General features: G+C 43.8%; 1 protein-coding gene across 2 annotated transcripts in view; it reads right to left on the reverse strand.

Moving 5' to 3' along the window:
• The window catches only part of LOC144761934 (TATA box-binding protein-associated factor RNA polymerase I subunit A-like), a 508362-nt gene that overhangs the window by 223626 nt on the left and 258415 nt on the right, over positions 1 to 26321 (reverse strand). For both annotated transcript variants that reach the window (XM_078647125.1, XM_078647126.1), the window contains exons 6-7: positions 9777 to 9907; positions 4461 to 4619 (exon numbers count right to left, since the gene is read on the reverse strand). In XM_078647125.1, the coding sequence (XP_078503251.1) occupies positions 4461 to 4619; positions 9777 to 9907 (290 nt within the window). The remainder of the gene's footprint in view (positions 1 to 4460; positions 4620 to 9776; positions 9908 to 26321) is intronic.

Here is a 26321-nt window from a genome sequence, read left to right on the forward strand (position 1 = left end):
GCAACATTTGCTGGAGGTGTGCGTGGTCGTATATATTGACGACATCGTGATCTATTTACAAAACATGACTGAACATAGAAAACATGTCAGGACAGTCTAGCAAGGACTCGGAGAACATGCTATTTTTGCCAAGTTGGACAAAAGTATGTTCCATACCCAGTCTTTTGACTTGCTGGGATATATGTTATCTCCAGAGGGGGTGACCATGGATAAAAGAAAGGTTCAGGTGATTTTAGGGTGGCCAGCACTGTCCACGGTAAAAGAAGTACAGAGCTTCTTGGGTTTCTAAAACTTTTACCAGCGATTTATCACACACTTTTCTGACATTGCAAGTTCCATCACCAGACTTTCACATAAGAAGGCACTTTTTGAGGGGTCCCAGGAGGCCAGTGATACATTTAACTTACTTAAGTAAAGATTCAATACGGTCCCTGTACTTAGACATCCAGACCCCATGCAACCTCACTTTGTAGAGGCGGATGCCTCCCAGGTAGCTGTGGGAGATATTTTATCACAGCATGATAGCACTACTGGGCAAATGCATCCAATTTATTTAATTTCTTAAACATTGTTGCCGGCAGAACAAAATTACACTGTTGCGGAACGAGAGCTGCTGGCAATTAATCTGTGCTTTCAAGAATGGCAACATTACCTATTCGGGGCCCAGCAGGTTGTCATGATGTACACTGACCATAAGAATATAGAATTCCTCCGGTCTCTCAAGGCCTTGACCCTAGGCAAAATAGGTGGTATTTATTTTTCAGTGAATTCTATTTCATCATCACCTATCGACCAGGCCCTCAACAGGTTAAGGCCGATTTACTATCTAGATGAGGTTACTCAGATCAAGGCACTCATGGTCAGACACCACAGAACACTGTAGACTCAGAACACATCATAGGTCTCTGTGACCAGGACTCTTTTCTAGCTAAGGTCAACCAAAATGCTTTCCGTGAACCACTACAGCACGTAAATCAGTGGCTTGCCTTGCTCCCGCAGTTACCAGGGTCTTTGAGTGTTTTCCCTTGTGCTCATTTAGACAAAACTAAACACTCATTTCCGGTTAAGGGATTCCATCTGTTAGTTTGCACCTGTTCTTCCTGTACGGTTAAAGCCAGTGCACTAACATCTTGAAAGGTTCTACTCAACCTGCTGCTGAAAAGGGAGGGTGTTCCATAATTTGAGCAATCCATATTACCACTTGGCGGTCCTAGATTTAGGAACAGACATTAAAAGTTACCATCTAGAACATAGATCCCTAGCTGGAAGGACAATTATAATTACTATAATAAAACACAAAGGCTGGGCTAGCTTTCGTTGAAACAGTCACGGAGTCACAATGAAAATGCATGTTCTAAATCTGTTTATTCCCCTATGTGTAACAAATAAATACTATAAAGGTTTATTTTTCACAAAAAAAACTTACAGGTGATGGAACAGTACCAATGCTGACAGATGACCATACTATTCGAAAGCGCTGAAAATAAAAATGGCATGCCCAAGCAATTTATACATTGACAGTTTTCTGGAAGAAGTTGGAAGGACACAGTGGAAGAAATTACCTCGAATTGGCTTACAGAATTGACAGGGCAGATTTGATGACTCCATTAATTGGGAACTGTCGAACAGTGCCTCAACTTGTTGATGATCATGGGCAAGTACAGGAAGGCCAGGAGGGCGTCAATCCACCTGGCCTTCATGGGCTTGTCCAGTGCCTTCGACACGGCGTGCAGGAGCTAGTTGTGGGCGCTGATGGAAGATCTGGGCTTTGAGGAACCACTTGTCACTCTCCTTCGCAGACTACATGCTTCCACCTCTGTAGTTATCTGTTATGGCCCAGGGGGGAGAGAAGACCAAGCCCATCGCTTCGACAGAGGGGGTCCGGCAAGGCTGCATTCTGGCCCCGTTTTTATTTTTGGTCTATACAAATGGGCTGGAGCATTTTCTGTTAAACAAACACTTGGACTTCCCAAAAATAGCAGGTGCCCAAGTACCTTTATTGTCGTATGCCGACAATACGGTCTTGATGGCCTTGACTGCCAACAGCCTTCAGGGATGTTTGGATGCTTTCACCGAATACATGACGTCACTAGACCTGAAGGTGAATTATAAGAAATCCTTTGTCATGGTATGTGGGCCAAAATTAACGAAAACACGAAAATACACAGTGAATGGGACAATATTTGAGAAGGTAAAATTCTTTAGCTATTTGGAGAATGTTTTTAACTCTAACTTAAATTGGGATCAACTTTTAGTATCCCGGGTGCAACAAACTCCAAGAGTCATTGAGGAGGGGTTCCGATTTGCAGCCAAACTTGGCCATAAGCTTGTCGCAGAGCTGATAACCCTGTACAAATCAAAAGGTCTGTCAGGAGCAACTTACGGTGCAAGAGTGTGGGGATATCAAAAGAGTACCCAGATTCAAATAATCAAGAACAAATTTTTTAAGAGACTCTTATTTATCCCGCCTAGCTCCCCTACATAATTTTGCCACTTGGAGGTGGGCATGGAATATATTACAGACAGAATACACCTGGCACCCTTGTTTTTATGGGGGAAAATTTGGTCCTCAGAGGAACTTAATTTCTCCCGACTTGTTTTAAAAGATTGCATGAATTTAGACAATGCAATGGCGGACCCTTGGTTATGCTACGTTAAACAAACTTTTTTTAAGATAGCATTAGGAGATTTTTATGATAAGCCTGAATGTAAACCGCCAAACATGAAAATGTCCATAAAAGAAGCTTTTGGATCTGAGCTGAGTATATCATCTAGGCTTACAGATAGACCGGACCCCCCTTTCTTAAAACAGCAACAATTTTATTTGTCTTTTAGCTGCAGGGCTATGCACGTTTTTTAATGACAAGATTTTGCTTAGGCACACTGCACTTTCTTGTGGCTTTTCCAAACCAGGTGGGGTGGTGTGAGAGGCTACCCCCTGTCCTTGTAATAACTCAGCCCAACAAAATACTATACACCTTATGCTATTTTGCACATTATATAAAGACCCCAGGCAGCGCTTTCTTAAACCAATTTGAAAACTGTTTGCCTCCATTTGCAGTTCTGTGCTTAATTTTATAAAAATAGTTTTTATAATAAGGAAACGATATGCAATGTAAAAGTATGTAATTACGTGTTTAACTGTCTGTGAAATATTTTTTTTATGTTATGCTTTGTTTTGTAAATATGGTCTTATTTTATGATTGTATGTTTTTCTTGTGAACTTTTATGATTCATCTGGAATCGAATAAAAGTTTCTGACTGACTGACTGACTCCCTTAATTGGGAGGACACAATCTCAAAATTAAGAGACCATAGGGTTTGGAATTTGTTGGGAGGTTTAAAGTGCCTTCTCCACATCCGTACTGGCAGGAGTCCTAGAGGTCGAGGAACCTCAGGGATTCACAATCTCCTGTTGTGCATGTACATGTATTACTAGGGGAATCCCTGGTGCTTCCTCGAAAAGGAATCATAGAAGGTGCCCTGTGTCTGGCTGTCCCTGGTGGTAGCCGTTCTGGTCCTGCACTACCACGCAGTGCACCAAGACCATCTAATGGTGTGGTGTGCTGGTTTATGAGAACAGCAGCCATCTGACTCTGAGCCATGACTATTGGCATGCACTCCACAGAGCGCAAGAATTCCGCCTCTTAGTGTGGCAGTGTGAGGAGGAGCAGTAGCAGGGAGAACATCTAATTTCCAGTCAAGCACTAAATGGAACCCAAAGTGATTCACATTTATTCTTTATGGCCTACATTAATTTGAATTCCAAAAAACAATACGAACTTACCACTTTTCTATTCTGAACCTTGTGCCTAGTTTGTTTTTGATAACTAAAAACGTTACAGCAAATGCCATAAGAAAGGCGTGTTTTAATTTGTGTAAATATGCAATCTATACATAAAAATAAATAAAAAAGCAAGCCATCAGGAGCAGCACCCCTGCTTATCTTGCAGCCAAGCTCACCATCTCTGGTGGGTTTCAGCACACCTTCAGCCAGACCACCAGCAGTCTAAGAAGTGTAAATAAAAAGAGGCATTTTCCATCTTTGCACCCAGGATCTGTAACAACATCCCTGTATCCAAAAGGACTGCCAACATCAATCCTCTAGTTTAGGAAAGAGTTGGACTCACCTTTAAAAAAAAAAAAATGTAACTACTTCACAATACATTTACTGTCCAGAACCCAACTACCTCCATCGCTGGTTGTCTTTACGCTGGTCTATGACTTTTTTCAGAGCTCAGCTGCCTTTTCGATTGGTGTGTATTATGGAAATACTGCATACAAATGATGTGAACCACAATTTAGAAGGGCACAGCACTGTTGTTCTAGTATGCTTACCATGAAGATAAAGCAAGATTTTTTTTTAAGTGATATTGAGAAAACAAGCGTAAAACATCTGCAGAAAACATCATTTGTGCTACAAAAAAGAAAAAGAAGTAACATTTATAATCATGGTATACCTTCAGTACTTCAATCAAAGACTCCTTTGACTCGCCGGTTCGTTTTAGGAAAGCATACAAGTAGACATGAGCATTGGGGTTGGCTGGGTACTTGCTGTCATAAGCATAATCGGACAGCAGAGTTCGAGCAGCCTCTTGGTCACCATGGAACTCTAGAAGCTGTAAAGCATAAAATTAAAGAATAACACATTAGAAGCTATCAATACCATGAACAAATAAGCATTTGTTTTGTGTATATGATATGTACATATGTTATAGGGAGCTCATCGAATAACTACACCAGCCTGCACCAGCCTTACAGGGGAGACACCAAATGGTATACTGAAATAAAGGGGCGTTAAACACTATTGAAGAGTAAGGTCTTCAATCTCATGCTGGAGCATTAGTAGTTCTAAAAATTCTTTATATGTAGCAAAAATGCATTCTGCCACTGCGCCTACATGAATCAGAGAAGTTTGCCACCCATAGTAGCTCTAACCAGGAGGAGAATCTGCTTTAGAAGCAGATTGAATGGCTCAATCAACGAAATACAGTATGAACTTTGTGAACCATTGAAAGCGCTGTAATTTTATGCAAGCTGCAATCAGAAAACAAACACTGCATTGTGAACGTGGAGGAAAAATTATCCAAGTAAGGTTACTAACTATCACAATCCAGGCTGCAGGATCTTGTATTCTCTGTACTCAAATTATATTTTAACTAGTACCCTAGAAACAAATTTAAAAAAAGGAGGTATGGAGTACTTTAATTGAGACTCTGGAAAGCAGAGCCAATTGTGACTCTTTATGGGGAATTTGGCACATAGCACCTACTGTTGTTGGCAAGTCGGTTTAATTGACATTCCATGGTGAGTTCAGAATCAAATGAAAAGCAAAGAAATGTAGTTTCTAATGACAGATTTATCATGTCAAGCCCAATTTTCAGGTTTGCATGCCTGACCTAGACCACTAGAGGCATTACAAGATGCAGTCAGCATAGGGTCGGAGTAATGATATCAGAGTCTGCCACTTGGTGTTCACACAATCATGGAATTCATCAATTAGATTCACTATGTGAATGATCCTAAACGTTATTGCAAACAGGAATCAGAAGTTGGCTTTCGCCATAACTACGAATCTTTATCCTTCAAGATTGTAGGCAGTCATGAAGAAATTGCATATAATGGAGATGAGCACTTGGGAATGTCTCAATGGAACTTCAATGTGGGCACAAGAACCTCACTGCATGGTACTCGTTCCATTTTCTTGCCTAAGAAAGATACCATGTACTGGAGCTGTTGGGTACCCGCAACAACTTGATCTCCCATAGTCTCTCTAGAAATATATTATCTGCAGTATCAAAGGCAACAGAGCCAACTAATAGGGTGAGACGTACAACCGAACTGTGATCTGCCTTTTCTAGAAGTTATTCCCTTACGTAAGTCAGCCAGTTTTAGGGCCAGAACCTAGACTGAAGCTTTCAGCGCAAGTTAGGGACCAACTTCTCATGAACTGTCATGAAGAAGGCAACTTTATGGCTTGCTGCCTCAAGACAGTCTAAATCAAACTGCAAATCAAACTGTTTAAACAGTGGGGAACAGAGTCCTAAAGAACTGGTTGATTGTGAAAGAGGATGCACACAGTGCTAAACGAGAAAGACCAGAGTTGCATATCTACTGGGTAGGGTTCAAGCTGGAAGTGACTGATTCTACCTCAAAAAGCAGGACAGAATGTAACCTAAATTAGAGCACCATCAGAATTGTTTTTGCTACCTTCTATTTAACACCGGCTTGTCCATCCCTATATTTTTCAAAATCATGCTTTCATGTATCTTAAGGTGTGTTTTAATGACCGTCATAGGTCAACTGCAATAAATTAAAAGGCTAGTAGTCAGGAAAGGAGCAGTTTATTTTTTTTAAACAGAAAAATGGCTCCGTTGGAGTTTCTAGATGTCCATCTGTTGTAAACATCACAGAATGAGCTGGGCGAGGGAGAGAAACTGTGAGGTAAGGGCCAGAGGTTCAGTAGGTTCTTTGGAAGGTGCCACATTTGGTGTTCCCTAAAGAAGAAAGATGATGGAGGCCCTGCTGGCAAGGAGAATCCTCTAGAAAGACAATAGAGGAGGAGAAAGATCCTTGTGAGGAAAAGACTCAGGAAGGAGAACAGCTCCGAAGGGTCAAAGGAGAATAGGAGTACTGAGAACACAAAGCTGCGAAATTAAATACAAAACAAGCAACCAGGAGTGATGCCAGGCAGTTCCACTAAGCCAAAAAGAAACAAACCTTTTAAATCGAGTCTGCTTTGCATGATTTGTGGCCAGCCATCTATGCACTTTGAGAACGGGGAAAAGTTCAGGAGGAGGGATGTGATAGACATGCAGAGATACACTGAAGTTTAAGAAAGAACTTAGCAGAAGACGCAGGTTGATCATGCACACCGTGAGGAGTAGTTTCCTAAAAAGGGTTTCCAAAGCAACATAAACTCAATTTACTGGCCTGCAAATACGCACGACAGCGCTCTTCTGGGAAGGTCATGTAATTTAATTGTAATACATTTGGAAGTGCTCTTTTCAGTCTATGAGGCTTTCTTCCTGTACAGCCATCCCTGACTCAACCTGGTTTCACAGCCTGGTATCCTGACTCCTCCCACTTACCATCATAATCAACTCGCCATAATGTTTATAAGAAACGTTCAAAGTAAGACTCGTAAGACTGCTCTGTCGTTTAAGAAAAACATCCCTTTACATTTTGATGAATGGGTTTACCTGTGCGTCAACACAAGGACACATGAAATCCGACTCCCACTATCCCCGACCAGACACACATCTTCGCCCAACACAGGTGCCAGGACAAGTAACTGTTCTAGGACAAGTAACTGTTCTATGGTCTAGAATCTCCTCTAATGTACACATGCATAATGAATGTTACGATATGATTAACAGTTGCCGATTGATGTGTACGCTGTATGGAAAACGCAAAATCCAATAAAAATGTTAATTAAAAAAAAACACAAGGACACGTGAAACAGTGGAAGCTGGGCAGGAGCAAACTACTCATGAAGCCATAGTAAGGCCAAAAGGTGAAGGAAGACTAAAATAAGCGACCTGGCATCCCAGTTACGTGAAGGAAATCAGAGGAAGATCCCAACTAAAAACAAGCATTTGCAATGCAATAGGTCTCACATTTGCGAGAGTTGGAGCTATTGACATTGTAAATGACAATGCCTTTTATTAATTTGTTGTTAAAACCAGCAAGCGGTGCATAAACACGCACTTTGTACGTATAGTCCTACAGTAAAAGAGACTGCCAGCCTGCTTCTCATAAGCATGGACTTTAAGTACAAAGGGCTTGTTTACGCACAGCTTGAAGGGTTTTCAAACGCATAAATAAAAGGCATTATCATTTACAATGCCAACAGCTCAAACTTTCGCAAATGCGAGACCTATTGCATTGCAAATGCTTGTTGTTCAGTAAGGTGACACGTAGAACATATTCTTTTTGCAGTGTTGTGTGGTAATCTAAATCACTCACATGACCATAAAATGCAAGGGAACACTTCGGTCCTCTGACCGACTCAAGGGCAAGACAACCGTTGAGGAGCGACGATTCCATGGACTATTTTGTTTTTAAAACAATTGCAGTGGCTAAGAAATGAAGGTTTTTCTATGTCCAAAAGGAAGGCTGTCCCTTTAAATTTTTACTGTTTGGTACTCTTGCTTCAGATACTTTTTGTGGTTGTGAAGGCGCTGCTAAAATGTTTGTAAAAGTTTAGATGGAATCTTGAATTGCTGCCACTTTCATGAGATTTCATTTTGTGTGTTCGGATTCTTTTGTCCTTTTACTTTCACTGTTGCAGTGACTTTGTTTCCTAGGAATTAAAAATCGAGTTATTTTGCTTGTGTGGTGAAGTAAGGGAAAACAGTTGTTGCAAGTTTGATAACTGCGATGTTTAAGCTAAGTTTAGTGGCTCTTTCGCAAGTGGTGGATATCTTTACCCCCTTGTAGTTCTCTTTTATGTTTGTCATTGTGTTTGGGAAAAGAGGAATAAGCCACTCATTATTTCATTAATTCCTTTTCAAAGGGTCTTCGTTAGGGTAGCTGAAAATGGGAGTTGGTTTCCATCAAATGCTAGGTTTTAAGTAGCTCAAACTCGAGAAAATAATATGAAAATATTTCTGGTTAGAGATATTTAAGTGCATATAAAAATAGTCCTGAGAGGCAATTGAACAGTCCGTTTTTAGATGGCACCGCAAGTTCAGGGAATTAAACCACTTATCTTCTAAATCTAACTAGACAAACTTTATCAGACAGTTTTCCACCTTTTATGAGCATTTTTCATTCTAGGTTTGGCAATGGAGTTTTAATTAATTTTATTATCCTTGGTATTCAGCGTACACGATATTCTAGCAGATATATTTACAAGATTGACAACATGTATATCTCCTATTTTTATGGAGTCCTCTGCTTCTCATGTTCTTTCCCCCAGTGGAATTGAATTATTGCTGTATGGTGCTTGCTAGATGCAGTTCACCTTTATGTGTGTAATTTGACTTTGTGGCTGTGTTTTTATGTATTATTTTGAGTACATAAAATCCTATCCGAGTACAGAAATCTTTTCAGCTCTGAACAGATTGTGCTGGCTATAGCTTTTTCGACAAAGGTAATTTTTTCCGACTGATTATGTTACAGCACATTAGTGTAAGCGAGACTGAGCAATAGGTTGGGGCTTTATTGAACTTGCAGTACTTGCGATAGTGAAAAATAATCCTACTGCAATGCACCAGTTGCTGTTTGGTTGATGAACTACTTGCATTTCGATTCTTTTGTGCAGCACATGCATAGAGCAACTTATTTTAAATCCGTATTATTTGTTAGGCTAAAAGAAGATTCTGTCCGGGTTCTGGTTTCGTCAGTTTGCTAGAATGGCGTTATCTGATGCTGTGCTGAATGACTAGACAGTCCGATTGGCTTCCATTTTTAATCTCTTTCCTAAGACAAGATGGAAGAGACGCCGTGCACAACAGAAGGCGTGCGCATCATCGCGCGTGTCTGCTGCTTGTTTATATATGCATCGCGCTTTCACCTTAAGTGAAAGCGCAATGCAAGAATAAACACGCGTGTCTGGAAGAGAGCGTGCACAAGCTAAATCTCCAGTCCCCCTTGGCGGGGCCTAAGGGAGACAGGGCGGACACAAACCCCGCTTCCAAAGAAGCAGGACACAAAACCAACGACTATAGGTCTCGCCAAGGCGAGCAGCGCATGCGCTGCAACACAGGCGAGACCTAAAAAGGTTTTATGCATCCATTTACATAATGACTTGTTTTGATGTATGGTCTTACATCAGCATAACTCTGGACAAAGACATCCCACACCCCTGGGACCTGGGTGATCTCACTGAGGGCTCCTGTCGCCTGCTGGAAGTAACTGGCCATCTCCTGTGCACAGGCTGCTTCAGATAAGTAATCCAACTCTGAAAATGAAGGAAAAGCTTCACGGTAACAACAATAGTAAAGGAGTCATCTGGTGCAAGAAAACACAAGCAAACACACCAGTAGTTTGAGATCTCAAAAACCTCCATCCGCGTCATAAGCTTTCACTTTTTTGGCAGTTTTAAGGCAACACAGCTGGAAACAGACATTAACACTTCCTTGTCATTTATTCTATTAAAGAGGCATAAGAAGCAGAGAAAACCTGTAGGCAAATAATAGAACTCACTGGTTAGCAAATTAACAATCTAAGGAATGATACATATTTCTTTTAAATATTTTGGTCATTTGCATGCCACTACATGCACCCTGTTCACCCCTTTTAAGGTGCAGGTATTTATGCGGTAAATTACTGTTGTTATCCATACATGTTTAGAAAGAGAACACAGGCCTAGAGAGTGCAATCTCAGCAGGATACAGTGTGCAGTTTCCAACAGCCACAGATATAAAATTGGTTAAATTAACTAAATAGTGACCTGTAAGCTGCAAAAAAGTAGTAAATATATTCACAAAAGGAAAATGGAGGAGGCTGACATGTTGAAAACGATTACCAAACAAGTTACTTACCTTACGTAACGCCTTGCATGGTAGAGACAGGAACTAGCCGCAGATTCCTTACTTTAGAATCCTTACCCAGGCACGGGACTGGATTCGGAAACTTTTTCCACAGCACGTCCGCACGTTGAAAGTGGGTGCTGTGCGACTTCGTTTCGACGTCATCAACGTCGAAAAAGACCATATAACTACAATATATGTGACTATTTTCTGTGCTTAAAAAGTGGAGACTCATATAGAAACTGCCTATTGAAACACTGTGCTAAAATGAAAGACACCATTGTGTCAAAAAAGAAACTGAATGTAATTAAGTATGTGGCTATAATAACGAAAACATTGAGATGAAAGAGGACTCAATCTCAATAATACTGAGTTCTTAGTTCAGTATGTGAAGTCTCATAATGAAAGTATAGAGACTAAAGAAGACTTAGTTCATCACAGAGCTGGAAGAATGGAAGGGGCGTAAGGAATCTGTGGCTAGATCCTGTCTCTACCAGATAAGGACAAATACCAAAGCAGACTATCCCCGGAGGACGGTCTGCCAAAGGAGACCACTGAAAGCCGCTAACTATAACAAGACCTGTCTCGAAGCATATAAAAAGAATGTACCTCCATAATAATGTAGGTGAGCTCCGATAGATTGGGAAGCCTCTGGACATCGAAAGGTTTTGAGAAGTGGGACATGATAGGTATAAGCAGAGTGGGTGACCTCTGGGTGAAGGGCGCGGTTAAGTCCTTTGCAGTCCTTCAGAACGAGTATGAGTTGAGTGATAGAGAGTTTTTCGGGTATGCGCAGATCCACCATGCCCTGACGTCGGTCTTCGCCGCCGGCACTGATGTCCCCGAGTCCTCCCCGCTTGAGGACCGTATACTCGATGGTCACCTGCCCGATAGTACGATATCGCTAATATATAAGAAATTGATCAACGTTCAGGCTGATCTTCTTGTGCGTCTCAGGGTGGCCTGGACTGGGGACGGGCTGGAGTTGGATGACGAGGACTGGCAGTCGGCAGTGTCTTCCCCAAAGGAGGTCGCCATTCCCGCCCGCCTCCGTCTCGTCCAACTTAAAATTCTCCATCGGGTGTATGTTACTGGTCCTCGATTGGTTGCCATGGGCTTTTCCCCGGATGGGTTGCGTAAACGCGGGTGTGGTTTGAGTGCCACTTTCCTTCATATCATTTGGGAGTGCCGGGATGTGGCTGCGTTTTGGACCCGTGTGCATGCAGTGATGGAGTGTGTTACCGGGGTCGCTCTGCTGCCTGAGGATCGGAGATGTCTGTTGAATGTGTGGGAGCCTAGTGATTACAGCGTCGCCCAGACCCGGTGGGCGGCCCTCGGGAACATGATTGCGAAGAGAGACATCGCACAGCGGTGGGGTTCCCGACGGGCCCCCACCGTGTCAGTGTGGAAGGAGAATATGGACTGGTGTATGTTTAGGGAAAAGACCGTGTATCTGGCTAGGGGCAAGCCTAAGGCGTGGAACACAATCTGTAGTCAATGGAATGCTTATAGAGGGAACATTTGCACACCCCCACTGGATGACACTCTGGATATTTCTCTGTCCCCCTGATCCGGCATTCCTGGATGAATCCACTCCTCTCCTGATTTTCTAACCTCCCCACTGTCCCTACCCCCCCCCCCCGGCGATTTCTGTAGATTTCCTGGTCATTTATCCTACTTGTGGGTCCCCCCCGTAGGAGCAGGTTTCGTATACAATGGTTTCCGCCTTGAGTTTTGTTCGTTTGTTTTTTGTTTCTTTTTTTTGTTTTTCTAAAAATACAAAATCATGATATCCTTATTTCATCCTGTGCTGCAGTGCCTTTAATCCTGTATGTAGCCAGGCCTCTGGGTCATCGACCAATGCCTTCTGATGTTTTAACATGCTTACTACACTCTAGCGGCCGGCTCCTGTGGTTGTAGGCCCATACTTGTAACCATATTTGCATTGCACAATAAAGTTTAAAAAAAAAAATAATAATAAATAATATAGGTGAGCAATAACATACTTTATAAGAAAACTATTTATTTCCTAAAAAGCATCCGAACCCATGCAAGCTCATCGCATAAGCACTGCGAAAGAAACCGCAGTAAGAAAAGGCATAAAGACATAGAAGGCATGAGAAGAATGGTAGCCATCATAGCAGTGCAACTTGCTAAATAACAAATAACAAGCATCGGAAATGCAATAGGTCTCGCATTAGAAAAGTTGGAGCTATTGGTCTTGTAAATGACAAATATTTTATTTATTTTTTGTTTTTTAAAATAGCTAAATTGATAGCTTTGTCATTTACAATGCCAATAGTTATAACTTTCGCCAATGTGACACCTATAGCATTTGGAATGCAACATGTTTTGTATTTACGCGACTTAGATGGCAGTTCTGGTCGTTAGGCCACATCTCTAGAGAGCAGGAGAGTGCAGCAGGGGAGAGAAGCACAGCAATGCAATAGGTCTCGCATTAGGAAAGTTTGAGCTATTGGTATTGTAAAGGACATTTTATATTTACGTGCTTGTTTTGAAAATAGCTAAATTAATAGCTTTGTTATTTACAATGCCAATAGTTTTATCTTTCGCAAATGTGACACCTATTGTAACACAATATGTGTTGTAGCACTGAGTGGTGTGAGGGTAAGGGGGGTGAGGGAGGGTGAGGGTGAGTGGGTGTGTGAGGGTGAGTGAGGGGGTGTGAGGGTGAGGGTGTGTGAGGGTGAGGGTGTGTGAGGGTGTGTGAGGGTGGGTGAGGGGATGAGGGTAATGGTGTGTGAGGGTAAGGGGGGTGATGGTGAGAGGGTGCGAGGGTGAGGGGGGGTGAGGGTGTGTGAGGATGTGTGAGGGTGTGTGAGGGTGAGGGTGTGAGGCTGAGTGAGGGTGAGAAGGTTGTGAGGGGGGTGAGGGTGTAAGTGTGAGTGAGGGTGTGTGAGCTGTATAGATGTTTTGCAAAGTATGGTAGACTGCATGCATTTGTACTTGCTGCAGACAGCACAGAAATTAACAGTAAACAGTCCACCAAACCTTAAAACAGGCAAGCAGCCCAAAAACATGCCCACACTATACACTTTGACCGGTCAAGCCAGCCCCATTGGGCACTGCCAGACTGCCCTATAGGCAGGGCTACTGGAATTATGAGGCAAGGGAGGACCAAATCATGAGAATCTTAAAAATAAAAAAGTCTAATTAGATTAAATTCTTGCATATGAAAGGACACCAAGTGAAACGGCCAAATATGCATCACTTCTGCAAAGCCAAGGGCACATACATCGGGGAAAAAACAAACTGCAATAGAACAAAAAAAAAAGTGAAATCCATCAGGACAGAGAAGGCCATTATTAAAGACAACGAATAAGTAAGACAGCTATGCAGAGTAATAATTTGGAGTGCCTACATTTGTTCTTCATACATAATGCAATGTACAACTTCAACACTGTGGACACATACTGGAGTAGGACTGTGGCCAATTGCAACTGCTAAAGAGGATTTAAATAAGTTTGGACACCTGCAACTGTCTTTGAACATATTTTCGATTGTGGAGTGCCTACGGGGTCTGTTAAAGCATTTTCTTGTGTAGTGATTTCTATCGTTAGTGTGATGCAAGCCTACAAAGCGTGCCTGGATAAGTACCTAAATTTAAAAAAAAAATCTGCAAACAAGCTTTATGACCGTGCATAAAGAAACAAACTCAGAAAGGTGCAGTGACGAGTTCACGTTCAGCTGACTAAGCAATGGGTTACTAGAATGAATTCTGAACACACCTCCATCTTGCTCAGAACACGTTCAGACAGGATTAATAGCGTTTAAAATTATAACTGTGAACTCAGCACGAAGGTACAGATTGGGCAGAACATATATGCTCTACAAATATACAGGCTAGGTTCAACATGAAGAGAGGCCGTACCTCAACACGTACTGATGAGAAGGTCTGAGGATATAATTTAGGGCTAAAGCAATGCACAAATGTTTAAAGACAGGTGGGAGAGTGCGCAGTGGGATGTCTAGGTTAAATTGTGGCGCGTTATAGACAATATAGGCAACTATTAAGCTTACAACGTCTGTAAAATTGTATTAATTTTCTTCTAAAGGGGTTTCTTTCAGTAGATTTACAAATACAAAATAAGGGGACATATAAGAACACGGTTAAATTCAGAAAGGTTTAATAGACAAAATGAAGCAACTGCGCTTTGGGCTGCACACACATGAGAAATAATTAAACAAGACGGAGGGCATTGCTGTGGGGAGGGGGGGAGGAGAAATGCGACACGGCGGGCAGGGGTGGGGGCGGAGTGGGGAGAGCGGCGATGAGGGTGTGAAGCAGCAGGGGCCTTTGAAGTGAAGCTAAGCTTCACTTCAAAGGTGTGGGAGGAGTGCGGCTGAGGGAACAGATGGCGATTTGATGATGTGCACGCGCATTTTAGGTCAATGCGTTTGCGCATTGACCTAAAAGCGCACGGGCACAGCACCAAATCGCCCAATTGGGTAAAGTCTGTTTAAGACGCTATAGTCTCGCTCTGCTCAATGCACATGCACATTAAGAGGCGAGACCTAAAAATAAAACTGATGTTTCACTTATCCAGACTCTAACAACGAGTATGATACTGGTGAGACACGGAACAGAAGGTGAAGTCACAGAGGAAAACCTCTCTGCCATAAGAGAGCGACCCGAGCCAGACCTGCACTGAAGCAGCAGGAGAGGTCCAATACCCATAGGAAAGGATAATGAAAGCTGTATAAAACATTTTTTTTAAAAGAGTCGAGACAACATACATAATGTGTGGTCGTAAAGCACATGTTCGCCGAAAGGGTATATTGGCTCCGAATAACAGATGTTTAAAGTTACTCAAATAAAAAGGATCCAAGTTATCTACCTCAGAAAGAAAAAAAGGCTGAGTCGTCGTGATATGAACCTGTGACTATAAGGTAAGACACAGGCCCCTGAAATGTACGCATAGTCCATTAAGGCACCAGATACGACAATACCAACTAGGGGCATAGCAGCAGTCATATCCGTAGAGAGATAATAAAAAGACCGCTAGGATATCTCCAAGAAATACACCGACATAGGAGTAAAAAAATAACCATCTATGTATAGACAAGAGAAAATATAGCGCGCAGAAATAAAGTTTAGCCGAATTATCAGCAAGACAATCTTGGCATGATAGTACGGAAACCAAAAAGGTCATCATGCCACGTAGGAAAACAAAAGCCATCCAAAACGTGTCCGTATTGAAAATTGCCTGATACAGCATCAGCGAGCAAGAGTATAAAGTTGAATAAGATATAAAGTATGAAAAAGAAACCTTGAAGCTTAGCGAAACCTATGGTTAGTACGTATTCTTACAATATGAATAGAGACCCATCTACAGATGATGTAGAGAAAAACCCCTGACTGAAATTGGGAAATTTGAAAGGATTCCATAAAAAAGAATCTGAGCGATCTATAAAATGAACATCAACATGTACATGTCATCTAGGAACCATAGTCCAAAAGGTTTGAGCCCAAATACAACAACTAGAAGAAGATAAATGATGAAAGAAGTTGTGCCATAGAAGAATAAAAGCCATCTACAAAAAGTAGGAGCTATGAGGCAAATGCCTAGTCCCCTCATGGCACGTGTAGGAATACCTTGTGAGAGTCGAACAGGTACATCATTAAAGGGAAATTACATTCAAACAGAAGAAATCTTCGTAATAACGCAAAGCGTTATAACAACTCCAAAAGAGTTAACAGTATTAAGTATCCTTCATGAGAGAAGTAATTGAATCGACAGAGACAGGTCTCCCTGGAGACCAAATACAGAATGAGAATATCCCAGGTAAAGAAACAATTATGACCGAGGGACATGTACAAACCAACTCTGTCTAAAGGAATTGGTGGAAGAGCCAATCAAATAGCAATTATTTATTTAACTTATAAGGTGCACAGCTACCCGCAGTGGGTTTCCTGGCGCCAAGGGACAGATTAAAAGGAGAAAAAGAGAACAACCAAGGATCAATGCTTAAAAAGCCATGTCTTAAGTCCTTTACGGAAGCGGAGATAAATAATTTCAGTTAAGTATTCCAAAACTCAGGACCTAAGAGGAAAAATGAGCGACCACCCATTTTCACCAGCCTGAATGTCGGAATTACAAAATCACCTTTACAAGAGGATCTGAGAGAACGAATAGGGTGATAGGCTTGGATAAGCTCCTGTAGGTATGCGGTGGCCGTGCCTTGTTTGATCTTGAAAATAGTGCATCAGAGAGTCTTAAACTTAATTCTGCTGGCGATCCTGAGGCAGTGAAGGTCAAGAAGTGATTGGGAAACAGAGACTCTCCGCGGAACATGGCATAGGAGTCGTGCGGCCGCATTCTGCACAACCTGAAGTTTTCTAAGAGTTTCTTGATCAGCTCCTAAATAAAGAACGTTACCGTAGTCCAGGCGTGAAACAACTAAGGCCTGGACCACCGTCATTTGTGTGGAGACAGGTAGCATCCAAAGAATTTTGTGGAGCCATCTTAAAATAGTAAAACAGGTGGAGGCCACTTTTACTACTTGCTGCCGCATAGAAAGATTCTCATCTATGAGAAATCCGAGGTTGCGAACCTGGGCAACAGGCTGAGGAAGAGAACCCACTTCTTTAGGCCAATGTTGAGGGCCCCATGAGTTCCTCCCTTTGCCCAGGGTGACAACCTCGGTCTTGTCCCCATTAAGCTTTAAAAAGTTGTCACGCATCCATTCTGAGACCTTGATCAGCCCCTGTTTAAGAACTGAAATACTGCCATCTTCCATAGTAGAAAGAGAAAAAATTATTTGCGTATCCTCAGCGTACGAAAATAAAGTAAGGCCAGCTTTCTCCACAGTGGTGGCAAGGGTCTAACGTAGATATTAAAGAGTAGAGGACTCAGAATAGATCCCTGAGGTACTCCGTACGCTGAAGAACAAATTTTGGAAGAGGCTTACGCAGAAAAGACCTAGAAGGTACGGCCGTTGAGAAAGGAGGCCAGCCAAGGCAAGACCCTCAACTCCCAGAGACCGAAGAGATGCGAGAAGCATGGAATGTGACACAGTATCAAAAGCCGCACTCAGATCGAGTAATATGAGTGCAGATGTCTCTCCGCGATCAATACAGTGACGTAGTCGCTCGGTGACTCCCAGAAGAGTTGTTTCTGTGAAGTGATTGGCCCTGAAACCTGATTGAGAAGGATGTAAGAAGCCCGAACTTTCCACAAAATGGGTAAGCTGGTTGTTATTTTATTTATTTTATTATTTATTTAGGATGTTTTCTATAGCGCTAACAAGACCCGAAGGTAACAGAGCCCTTTACAGTAAGAGATTGATAAATACTCCGCAGGAACATGACATATGAAAAGTAATAGCAGTCAACGAGTGTCAATAGTGAAGGAGAAAATTTGGACAGCAGAACTGCTTTGGTAACAGGAATCAGTGTAGTCACATAGTTCAGGGGATGCCATCTGATCCGTGTTATCCACAACCTAGGGAACAGATAAGGAACAAGGATTTAAGTTGACTCTTGAATTCCACGTAGGATGGTATGGTTCTGATGTGCAGGGGGATAGAGTTCCAGATTTTGGGGGCGTTTCCTGTGAAAGAGTAGTCCGCTGTTCTTCTCTTTCTGGTTTTAGGTAGGATGAGCAGTAGGGAGTTAGAGCTTCTCAGATTTCTGGTTTGGCCTGCTTTTTTGAGTTTATTTGCCAAGTATTCAGGTTTGCTGGTGTGGAGGGCATTGTGGGTTAGGCAGGCCGTTCTGAAGATACTACGCATTTCTGCTGGGAGCCACTTAAGTTCTTTGAGTGCCGGGGAGATGAGGTCAGATTTTGTTGCGCCAGTGATCATTCTGGCTGCCGCATGTAGTGTTGTTTTGATCGGTGCCAAGTGCGATTTAGGGATGCCTGTTAGGATAGCGTTCCCATAGTCCAGTCTTGACAGTACTAGTGATTGCGTGGCCAATTTGAGGTCCTTGTTGAAAATGTAGGGTTTGATTTTGTTTGAGAGTCTGAGGTTAAAGAATGCACTTTTTGCCGCGTTCTTAATGTGGTTGTTAATATGTTCTTAAAATGGTTGTTAATATGTCTTGGAAAGAGTAAGTAACAGAGAGATGGCGAACTGGAGTCGATGGCACCGGCGTCAGTAGGCTAAGGCTCCAGTAAGGGATGAGGGCGGTGCGTCGTGTAACTTTACGAGCGGTGCCCTCGAACCACGGTGCAAGCAGCGGCTTTGATTCCGGCGTGGAGCGGCATCATCGGGGATACCACGGCATTCTCGTGAAGCGAGGCAGTGCGGAGTGCGGTGCCCACAGGTCGCAGTGCGAGCAGCGGCTCGGTGGCGGCATCAGTAGGCGTCGTCGGTGAGACCAGGGTCGCATTGCGGCGGTGCCCTCTGCGGTGGCATCAGGACACAGAGTCAGCAGCGGCGTCGTAGACGTCGTCGAGTTGCTTTTCTTCTGTTGCAGCACAAAACACACAGTTCCCAGTGCTGAGAACAGAAGAGCTTGAAGTCTTTGATGTTCCTGAGACTTCTTGAACAGAGGGCAAGCTCTACCTCAAGCCCTTGGAGAAACTCACAAAAGTAGATTGCAGAAAGTTCCGTCCACTCCTTTCACTGCCCAAGACAGCAGCGGCCACTGCTGGCCAACACAGCAAAGCACACAGCAGAGTGGTAGTTCCTCCTCACAGCTTCTCCAGCTCTTCTTCTTGGCAGTCTTCTTGATCCCAAAAGAGTTCTAAAGTCTTGGGGTCTGGGCCCCAATATTTATACCAGCAATTCCTTTGTCCTCTGAAGGCAGATGGTCCTGTACCTAGTCCAAACCAGTTCTGATCAGTCTTGGAGCACTTTGTTTACAAGACTCCTGCTTTTCCTTTGACAGTGTAGACCAGGGACATCAGACGCACAACAGGAGGTGGAGCTAGCATTGTGGGAGGCAGGCACAGCCCTATTCACACCCAGGTGCTACTCCTCCCACCCATCTATGTGCAGATAGGTCTATTCAGCCCTGTGCTGACACCCTGTCTCCTGGAGTCTCCCCCAGCCCCTGTCACTCACAAACCAAGACAGACAATACACAACCTGGCAGAGGCAGGCTGGATGGTTAGGCAAGAAAAGACCTACTTTCTAAAAGTGGTATTTCCAAACACAGAATGTTAAAACCAACTTCACTAAAAGATGTATTTTATCATTCTGAGTTCAGGCCTACTAAACTCGAATTTCTACCATGTTCCTGGAGTCAGTTAGGATTATAGGATGTTATAATCAAACTGCCCACTCTGGCCTATGGAGAACAGTAGTCTTGCAATAGTGAAAAACGAAGTAGGCTGTAATTCACTATCAGGACATGCCACACACACCAGGGCATGTCCTACCTTTCACGTACAATGCACCCTGCCCTTGGGATTACTTGGGCCTACATTAGGGGCGACTCACATGTAGAAAAGGTAAGGTTTAGGGACTGGCAAGTGTGAGCACTTGCCATGTCGACATGGCAACCCCAGGCTGCAAACAGGCTCTGCAATGGCTGACCAGAGTTACACTTTACTGGCTGTTTGCGTGAGTGGCACAATCCAGTGCTGAAGCATTTATTTATAGGCCCTGGCACTCACAGTGCTCTTTACTAGGGACTGACACATAAATCAAATAAGCCAATCATGGCAATACCAATCCATAACACATTTTACAACAGGAGCACTTGCACTTTACCACTGACCAGCAGTAAGGAAAGTGCGCATAATCAGTACACCCGCAAAAACATAGTCAAAACCAGGAGGTCAGAAAACAAAAACTCAGGGGAAACAAGCCAAAAGATGGCAAGTCTAAAACTCCTATGTTCAAATTTGTATAGGTTGTTTCAAGCTTGAAGTTACGTAAAAAAGGTTACTCTCGATTACTAGCCTGTGCTGTGCTGCTTACGTAAAGTTGAACTTCAACTTTTGTGATGGGGCATGAGATCGCCACACACAGGCGTAACCCGCTCAGGCACTACTTAAGGAATTATGGGGTCCCTGATACTGGGGTCGATCTAACTTTTGTAGTTGAAATGGATCATACCCATCCGTTCGAGGTCTTTTATTTTTGGGTTTCTTTTCCGGCAATTCAAGAGGATGATAATCTGTATCATGAGTATGCTGCCACTGTGATGCTGGTTGCGTATCGTCATTATCAGACCCTAGAGGTTCCGCTATCAGATTGGCAACATCTTATTTGGTTTAATGGCACTCTTCCTCACTCATTTACACCTTCCCGGTTAGGTCCTTTATCAATTGAAGGAGCCTCATGGCCAGTGTTTGCTGGGTATGCACCGCATCCGCGTGCGTAACAAACGCTAATCTGGGGAGGCGCTAGGGGGCGCACAGCGGGATGGTTGCCTGAGAAGACAGCTCCGTCGGGCAGACCTCGATCCAGCGGGGTTTATGCCGTAAATCAGACACCAAATCGTGCTAAAATGGTACCAACGGACGTAGGAATATGGAGAGCAGCGAAGGAATACTGCGGCTGAATTGTTGGTAAACGAATCACGGAGATATGGGCTGTCAAGCGGAGAGTCGGTGGAGACGCAACATGGCGGCGACGAGCGACCCGAGCGCTTGCGGAAGGTAGCGCGACACAGAGGAAGAAGCTCCTGAAACAGGGAGGTTCAGCAGTGGCAAGCTGCGAAATAACGAAGCACGGAGGGCTGACAAGACCCTAGAAAAACGTATGATCCCGCCGATATGAGGGTGGCATAGCTCACACACGACCCGACTGGAAGACCTAAAATGGCGGCGCCCATAACTTACTGAAGCCTGAACCTCCAGACACGGTAGGAGTTCATGCCTGCTACTCCCTGACTAGCGATTAGCTCCTACTCCATGTGGCTAACTCTGAAGCTCATTTGGACTGCATATCCCACGCCCTCACGCATACCCAGTCCTCACTGAACCCGGCGGTACCAGCTTACAGGAACCGATGTGCTGACTGTGCAATGCGATTACCACCTATGTAACGCCACGGATTTACTAGCACGCGCTACTTGACCTGGACGACGTTCTATGTACATAAGACCCTGGAACAGATATCGTAACATCCAAGGAGACATTTGCAACCGGAACAGACGCCTTATACAGATCAACGGAATATTGAAAGCCTGGAGTGACGGGGCAGATTAACCGCCTACTGGAAAGTGATGCAAAGAGTGCCAAGTGACGCCACGATGGGTAAACCGGACAAACAGCAACCGAAACTAAACTTTGAGTCCCGGAGAACGACAAGGGGACAGACAGCCCATTCGGACACAGAAACTGAGGTGGACATGGCGGCGGAAACTAATATGGTGGCTATCCTGAAGGCAATACAAACTAACTTACAAGACATCAACGGTAAGGTTGACCACCTCACATGCCAGGTAGAAAATATGGCGGCTACATTGGACAAGCAGGGGGAGCGGCTGGATGCGGCGGAATATCGCATATCAGCGGTGAAGGACGAGGCACATGTCACTGCAGGTAAATGTGGGGGTATGGAAAAGGTATTGGAGGTGATCAAAGCAAAGGCGGAAGAGTTGGAAGCCAGATCACGACGAAACAACGTACGGATCGCAGGGGTCCCGGAGAGAACAAACACAGGCCGCATGGAGACGTATGTAGAAGATCTATGCAGAGACGTGTTTGGGGTGGAACAACTATCATCGTTCTTCACAGTTGAAAGAGCGCACCGCTCGCTCGCGCCCAAGCCACCACCAGGAGCTCCACCGCGGCCAATTGTGGCCCGAGTGCTGAATTGCCGTGATCGCGACAACAAACTGCGACTGGCACGTGAAAAAGGGCAAGTGAACTACCAAGGAAATAAACTAGAATTTTACCCGGACTATACTATTGCGGTGCAACAAGCGCGAAAAGAGTTTGCGACTGGCAAGGCGAAACTGAGGACCCTACAGGTGGATTACGCTATGTTATATCCAGCGCGTCTGAAGGTCACATGGGAAGGCAAATCAACGATCCTCACCACTCCTAAAGCGGCCTAAGAGTTCATCAAAAGAATAGCAAGTACGCGAAAGGAGCAGAAACAAGCGGACCAGAGGCGTGACTCAGAATAGATGGCCCACCACGGGAGGACACTATATTAAAGGGGAAGGGACTGCCACGGTCGGTAGAGCCAGAATCACTTTTGGGACTGCCCTAGGTAAGACCGCCGTGATGGATGCCAACCTCACCCAGGATGGTAAGTGTTTGAGTACTGATTCTTGGCTGCAAACTGAACAGCATAGTATAAGGATTGAAATGTCTAGAGGTTGCATTATGGAAGAGACGTGCAGAGGGCCAATACATGGGACATAAAATTACACAAAGGTTATGCCGACATGGAACTACCACACCAATCCAGAGACTATGGATGAATGGGTATATTTACTAGATGGTACTATACCAAAGACTAGAGATCTGACTCTCATTGATTAACTATATGGCCTCACGCACTCAACTCAACCTCATCCGCTGAACTGGTTGCTACTTTCGTAAACAGGGGGGAGAAGTGGGACAGTGATATAACATGTAGAACGTAGGGTCACAGATGTGATGTAGGTTATGAACGGGATTGTTGGATAACATACTGTTGGCAAACTAAAGGATCATCAGTACCATGTATTACCATAATGGGGACGTTACGAGCATTCATCTATTGTACCGGTTCCTCTGAGATGGAACACTGCTAATCTTTGCGATATTAATAGGTTGCGACCGATCGCACCAAATGCGGTGAGAGAGTACTTGTCTAGAACTACATGCGCTTAGATGTATGTAACACTGAACCAGGATGGAAAACTGAGCTGATTCTTATTTGGATGCATATTTCATTACCGTGTCGAGACACAATATGTCAACTGAATTTTGACTGTATTAAAATTATGGTCTGCCCCCATCCATTCAGTTGGGTGGTGTAGTATACCCTAGGCGGACCTCCAAATGGGTGTTCCCCATACAGTTCATGGGATGTAGGGATGTTAAATTCAGGGCATGGCTTCGACAGATTTGGAGTGCTGAAGTGGGTGGGGGGAGGGGAAGTTGGGGTTTTGTTCAAGTTCACAGACCAGAGCACTTGAGATGCATTGCTGAGATTCATGATGTATGTAATATGTATCCGAAAACTGTTATGCTAGAGAGATGTAGATATAGTAATATGGGAGACACGGTACATGCACACTTGCTAAATCCTTCATTAGATTATAATGATGCTTGACTGACACAAAAGTGGGCAGGTTGCACTTAAATCTCATCACATGGAACATCTGGGGGTTCACGAACCCCAAAAGAATTCAACAAGTATTTGCATGTTTGGACAGATGGAATATTGATATCGCATTATTGCAAGAGACCCACATTCATAATTATATAGGTCGTAAATGGGCGGTATCAACGCATACATCCACATATTCTTCATATTCGAGAGGAGTCATGATCCTAGTTAGAAAAGGTACAAATTTTAAAATCGAAAGTAAAGTAGAGGACAGCCAAGGGAGATATATAATACTTGCAGGAGTTCTACGGGGACAAACGGTAACGATTGTTAACACATATAGGCCAAACAAAGATGCACCAGACTACTATCAGTAAATCTGGCAGCATTTGCAAGATGAACTGGACTCCACATTGCTATGGGGAGGGGATCTTAACCTCGCATTGAATAATGCACTCGACCGTTCCGGAAATAGCATTGAGCCCCACAGAAAAGCTCGGGCAAAGGTGCTAGATATCATGGCTACATTAAATTTACACAACATATGAAGGGCACGTAAACAATAGGTCAAAAGTGGCTACCCACACAAATGCTGCATATGGGAGCTGGTCTCACATTGATTATTGGCTGGGGTCAGAAACAGCCCTACTCTGGAATAAGGACATTAGGCATATACCGAAAATACTGTCTGACCATAATCCCATAATCCTGTCCCTTCAGATACCACACTACTCCCCACCCCCATATAGCTGGAAATTTAATGCTAGGGCACTAACGGATACAGTCTATGCAGATACAATAGCCAAGGCAATAAGAGATTACTTTCAATTAAACATGCCATCTATGGAAGATCCAGGGATTTTATGGGAGGCCTTTAAGGCTACATTACGGGGGGTATGCATCAGCACCACGGTGGGGATCCTGCAGGATATTAGGAGGCAACTAACGCGCTGTGAAGAGCGACTAACATCACTAGAGACACACTACGAGCACACAAGACCCATCCCTTCTGGGAGAACTGCGGCAGGTGCTCACAGAACATCAATCCTTTGCAGAAGATGAGCTCAAATAGGTTCATAAATGTCCTAATGCTAGAAAGTTTGGAGAAGGTGGTAGACCGGGGAGAATCTTGGCATCAAAAATATGTGAAGGACGTAGTGCCCAATCGGTATTGCAGATACGAAGGGAGGATGGATCTTTATCCACTGACACGGAAGGTATTTTGAGGGGGTTTTTACAAGCTTATAGAGAGTCGTACACATTGCGTGCAACAGCACCATCGGAGGAAGTCCTCGCCTACCTAGAGGATGTGGCCATTGCGTGGCTTTCAGACACACAGAGGACATAGTTATCGTTGCCAATTACGGTAGAGGAAGTTACATAGATCATTAAATCACTACCCAACGGGAAAGCACCTGGCCCGGACGGGTTCACATGTGAGTTTTACAAGACGTATGTTGACATGATTGCCCCTCATTTAGCTGCAATGTACGGTAATGCCTTTGAACAGAATATACTCCCACCAACGCTGCGAGAAGCAGTAGTTATAACGCTCCTGAAGCCGGCCAAGGATCCGGAATTATGCGACTCATATAGGCATTTATCATTAATTAATGTTGACTCTAAAATATTGGCCAAATTACTTGCCGTTAGACTGAAGCCCCTTATGACCAACCTGGTCCTGCCAGACCAATCTGGTTTTGTACCGTCCAGAGCTACAACACTAGGACCTTGTTTGCCCTATCGCACTATTTGACACCTAACACTAAAGCAGTAGCGGTCATGCTGGATGCCGCTAAGGCTTTTGATTCTATTGAGTGGTCATATCTTCTCACGGTGCTACGGAGGATGGGTTTCCCACCGATGTTTATCCAGTGGGTGAAACTAATATACACGGAACCGGTAGCTAGGATATGGGTAAAGGGATAGATCTCCGAGCTGATAAATATTGCCAGCGGGACGAGGCAGGGATGACCCCTATCCCCTCTATTATTTGCGTTAGTCCTGGAACCCCTAACATGTAAAGTTCGACAACTCCATCACAACTCCGCTTTGCAGTTCCCATCGAGACCTCTCCACATCTCGCTTTATGCAGATGATATGCTCCTTTATGTACGAGACCCCGAGCAGAATTTGGCCCTATGTTAAGGGAGTATATTACATTTGGCAGACAATCCGGGCTCCAAATTAATTGGATGAAATCCTCTATCATACCGCTGACTGATACTACCCTGCCACATGCTACTGAATTCCCACTGGAATGGCAATCAGACCCTGTTAGATACTTAGGTGTCTGGTATCACAGAGATCCGGAGATTGTCATCCGTACCAATTATGGACGAGTCATCTCCGTACTAGATGAGAAAGTAACATGATGGATACGGCTTCCGCAGATCGTATAGAGATTGTCAAAATGAACATACTGCCCAAATTGCTTTATCTATTCAATAACATCCCCATTCACCCCCCTAGAGAAGTGTTCCTCACTGGTGCTTAAATTAATCTGGGCAGGTAAACAGGCAAGAATTGGGCTACACACACTAACGCTGCCCTACTCCAGAGGAGGCTTCTGTGTACCGACTTTTTCTTATATTATCTATGTGCGCAGGAGCAATATGCAGCTTACTGGTACCATATGATCCCGTACTTGAC

The sequence above is a fragment of the Lissotriton helveticus genome, chromosome 6 (genome assembly GCF_964261635.1).
Source record: "Lissotriton helveticus chromosome 6, aLisHel1.1, whole genome shotgun sequence".
NCBI classification, from domain to species: domain Eukaryota; kingdom Metazoa; phylum Chordata; class Amphibia; order Caudata; family Salamandridae; genus Lissotriton; species Lissotriton helveticus.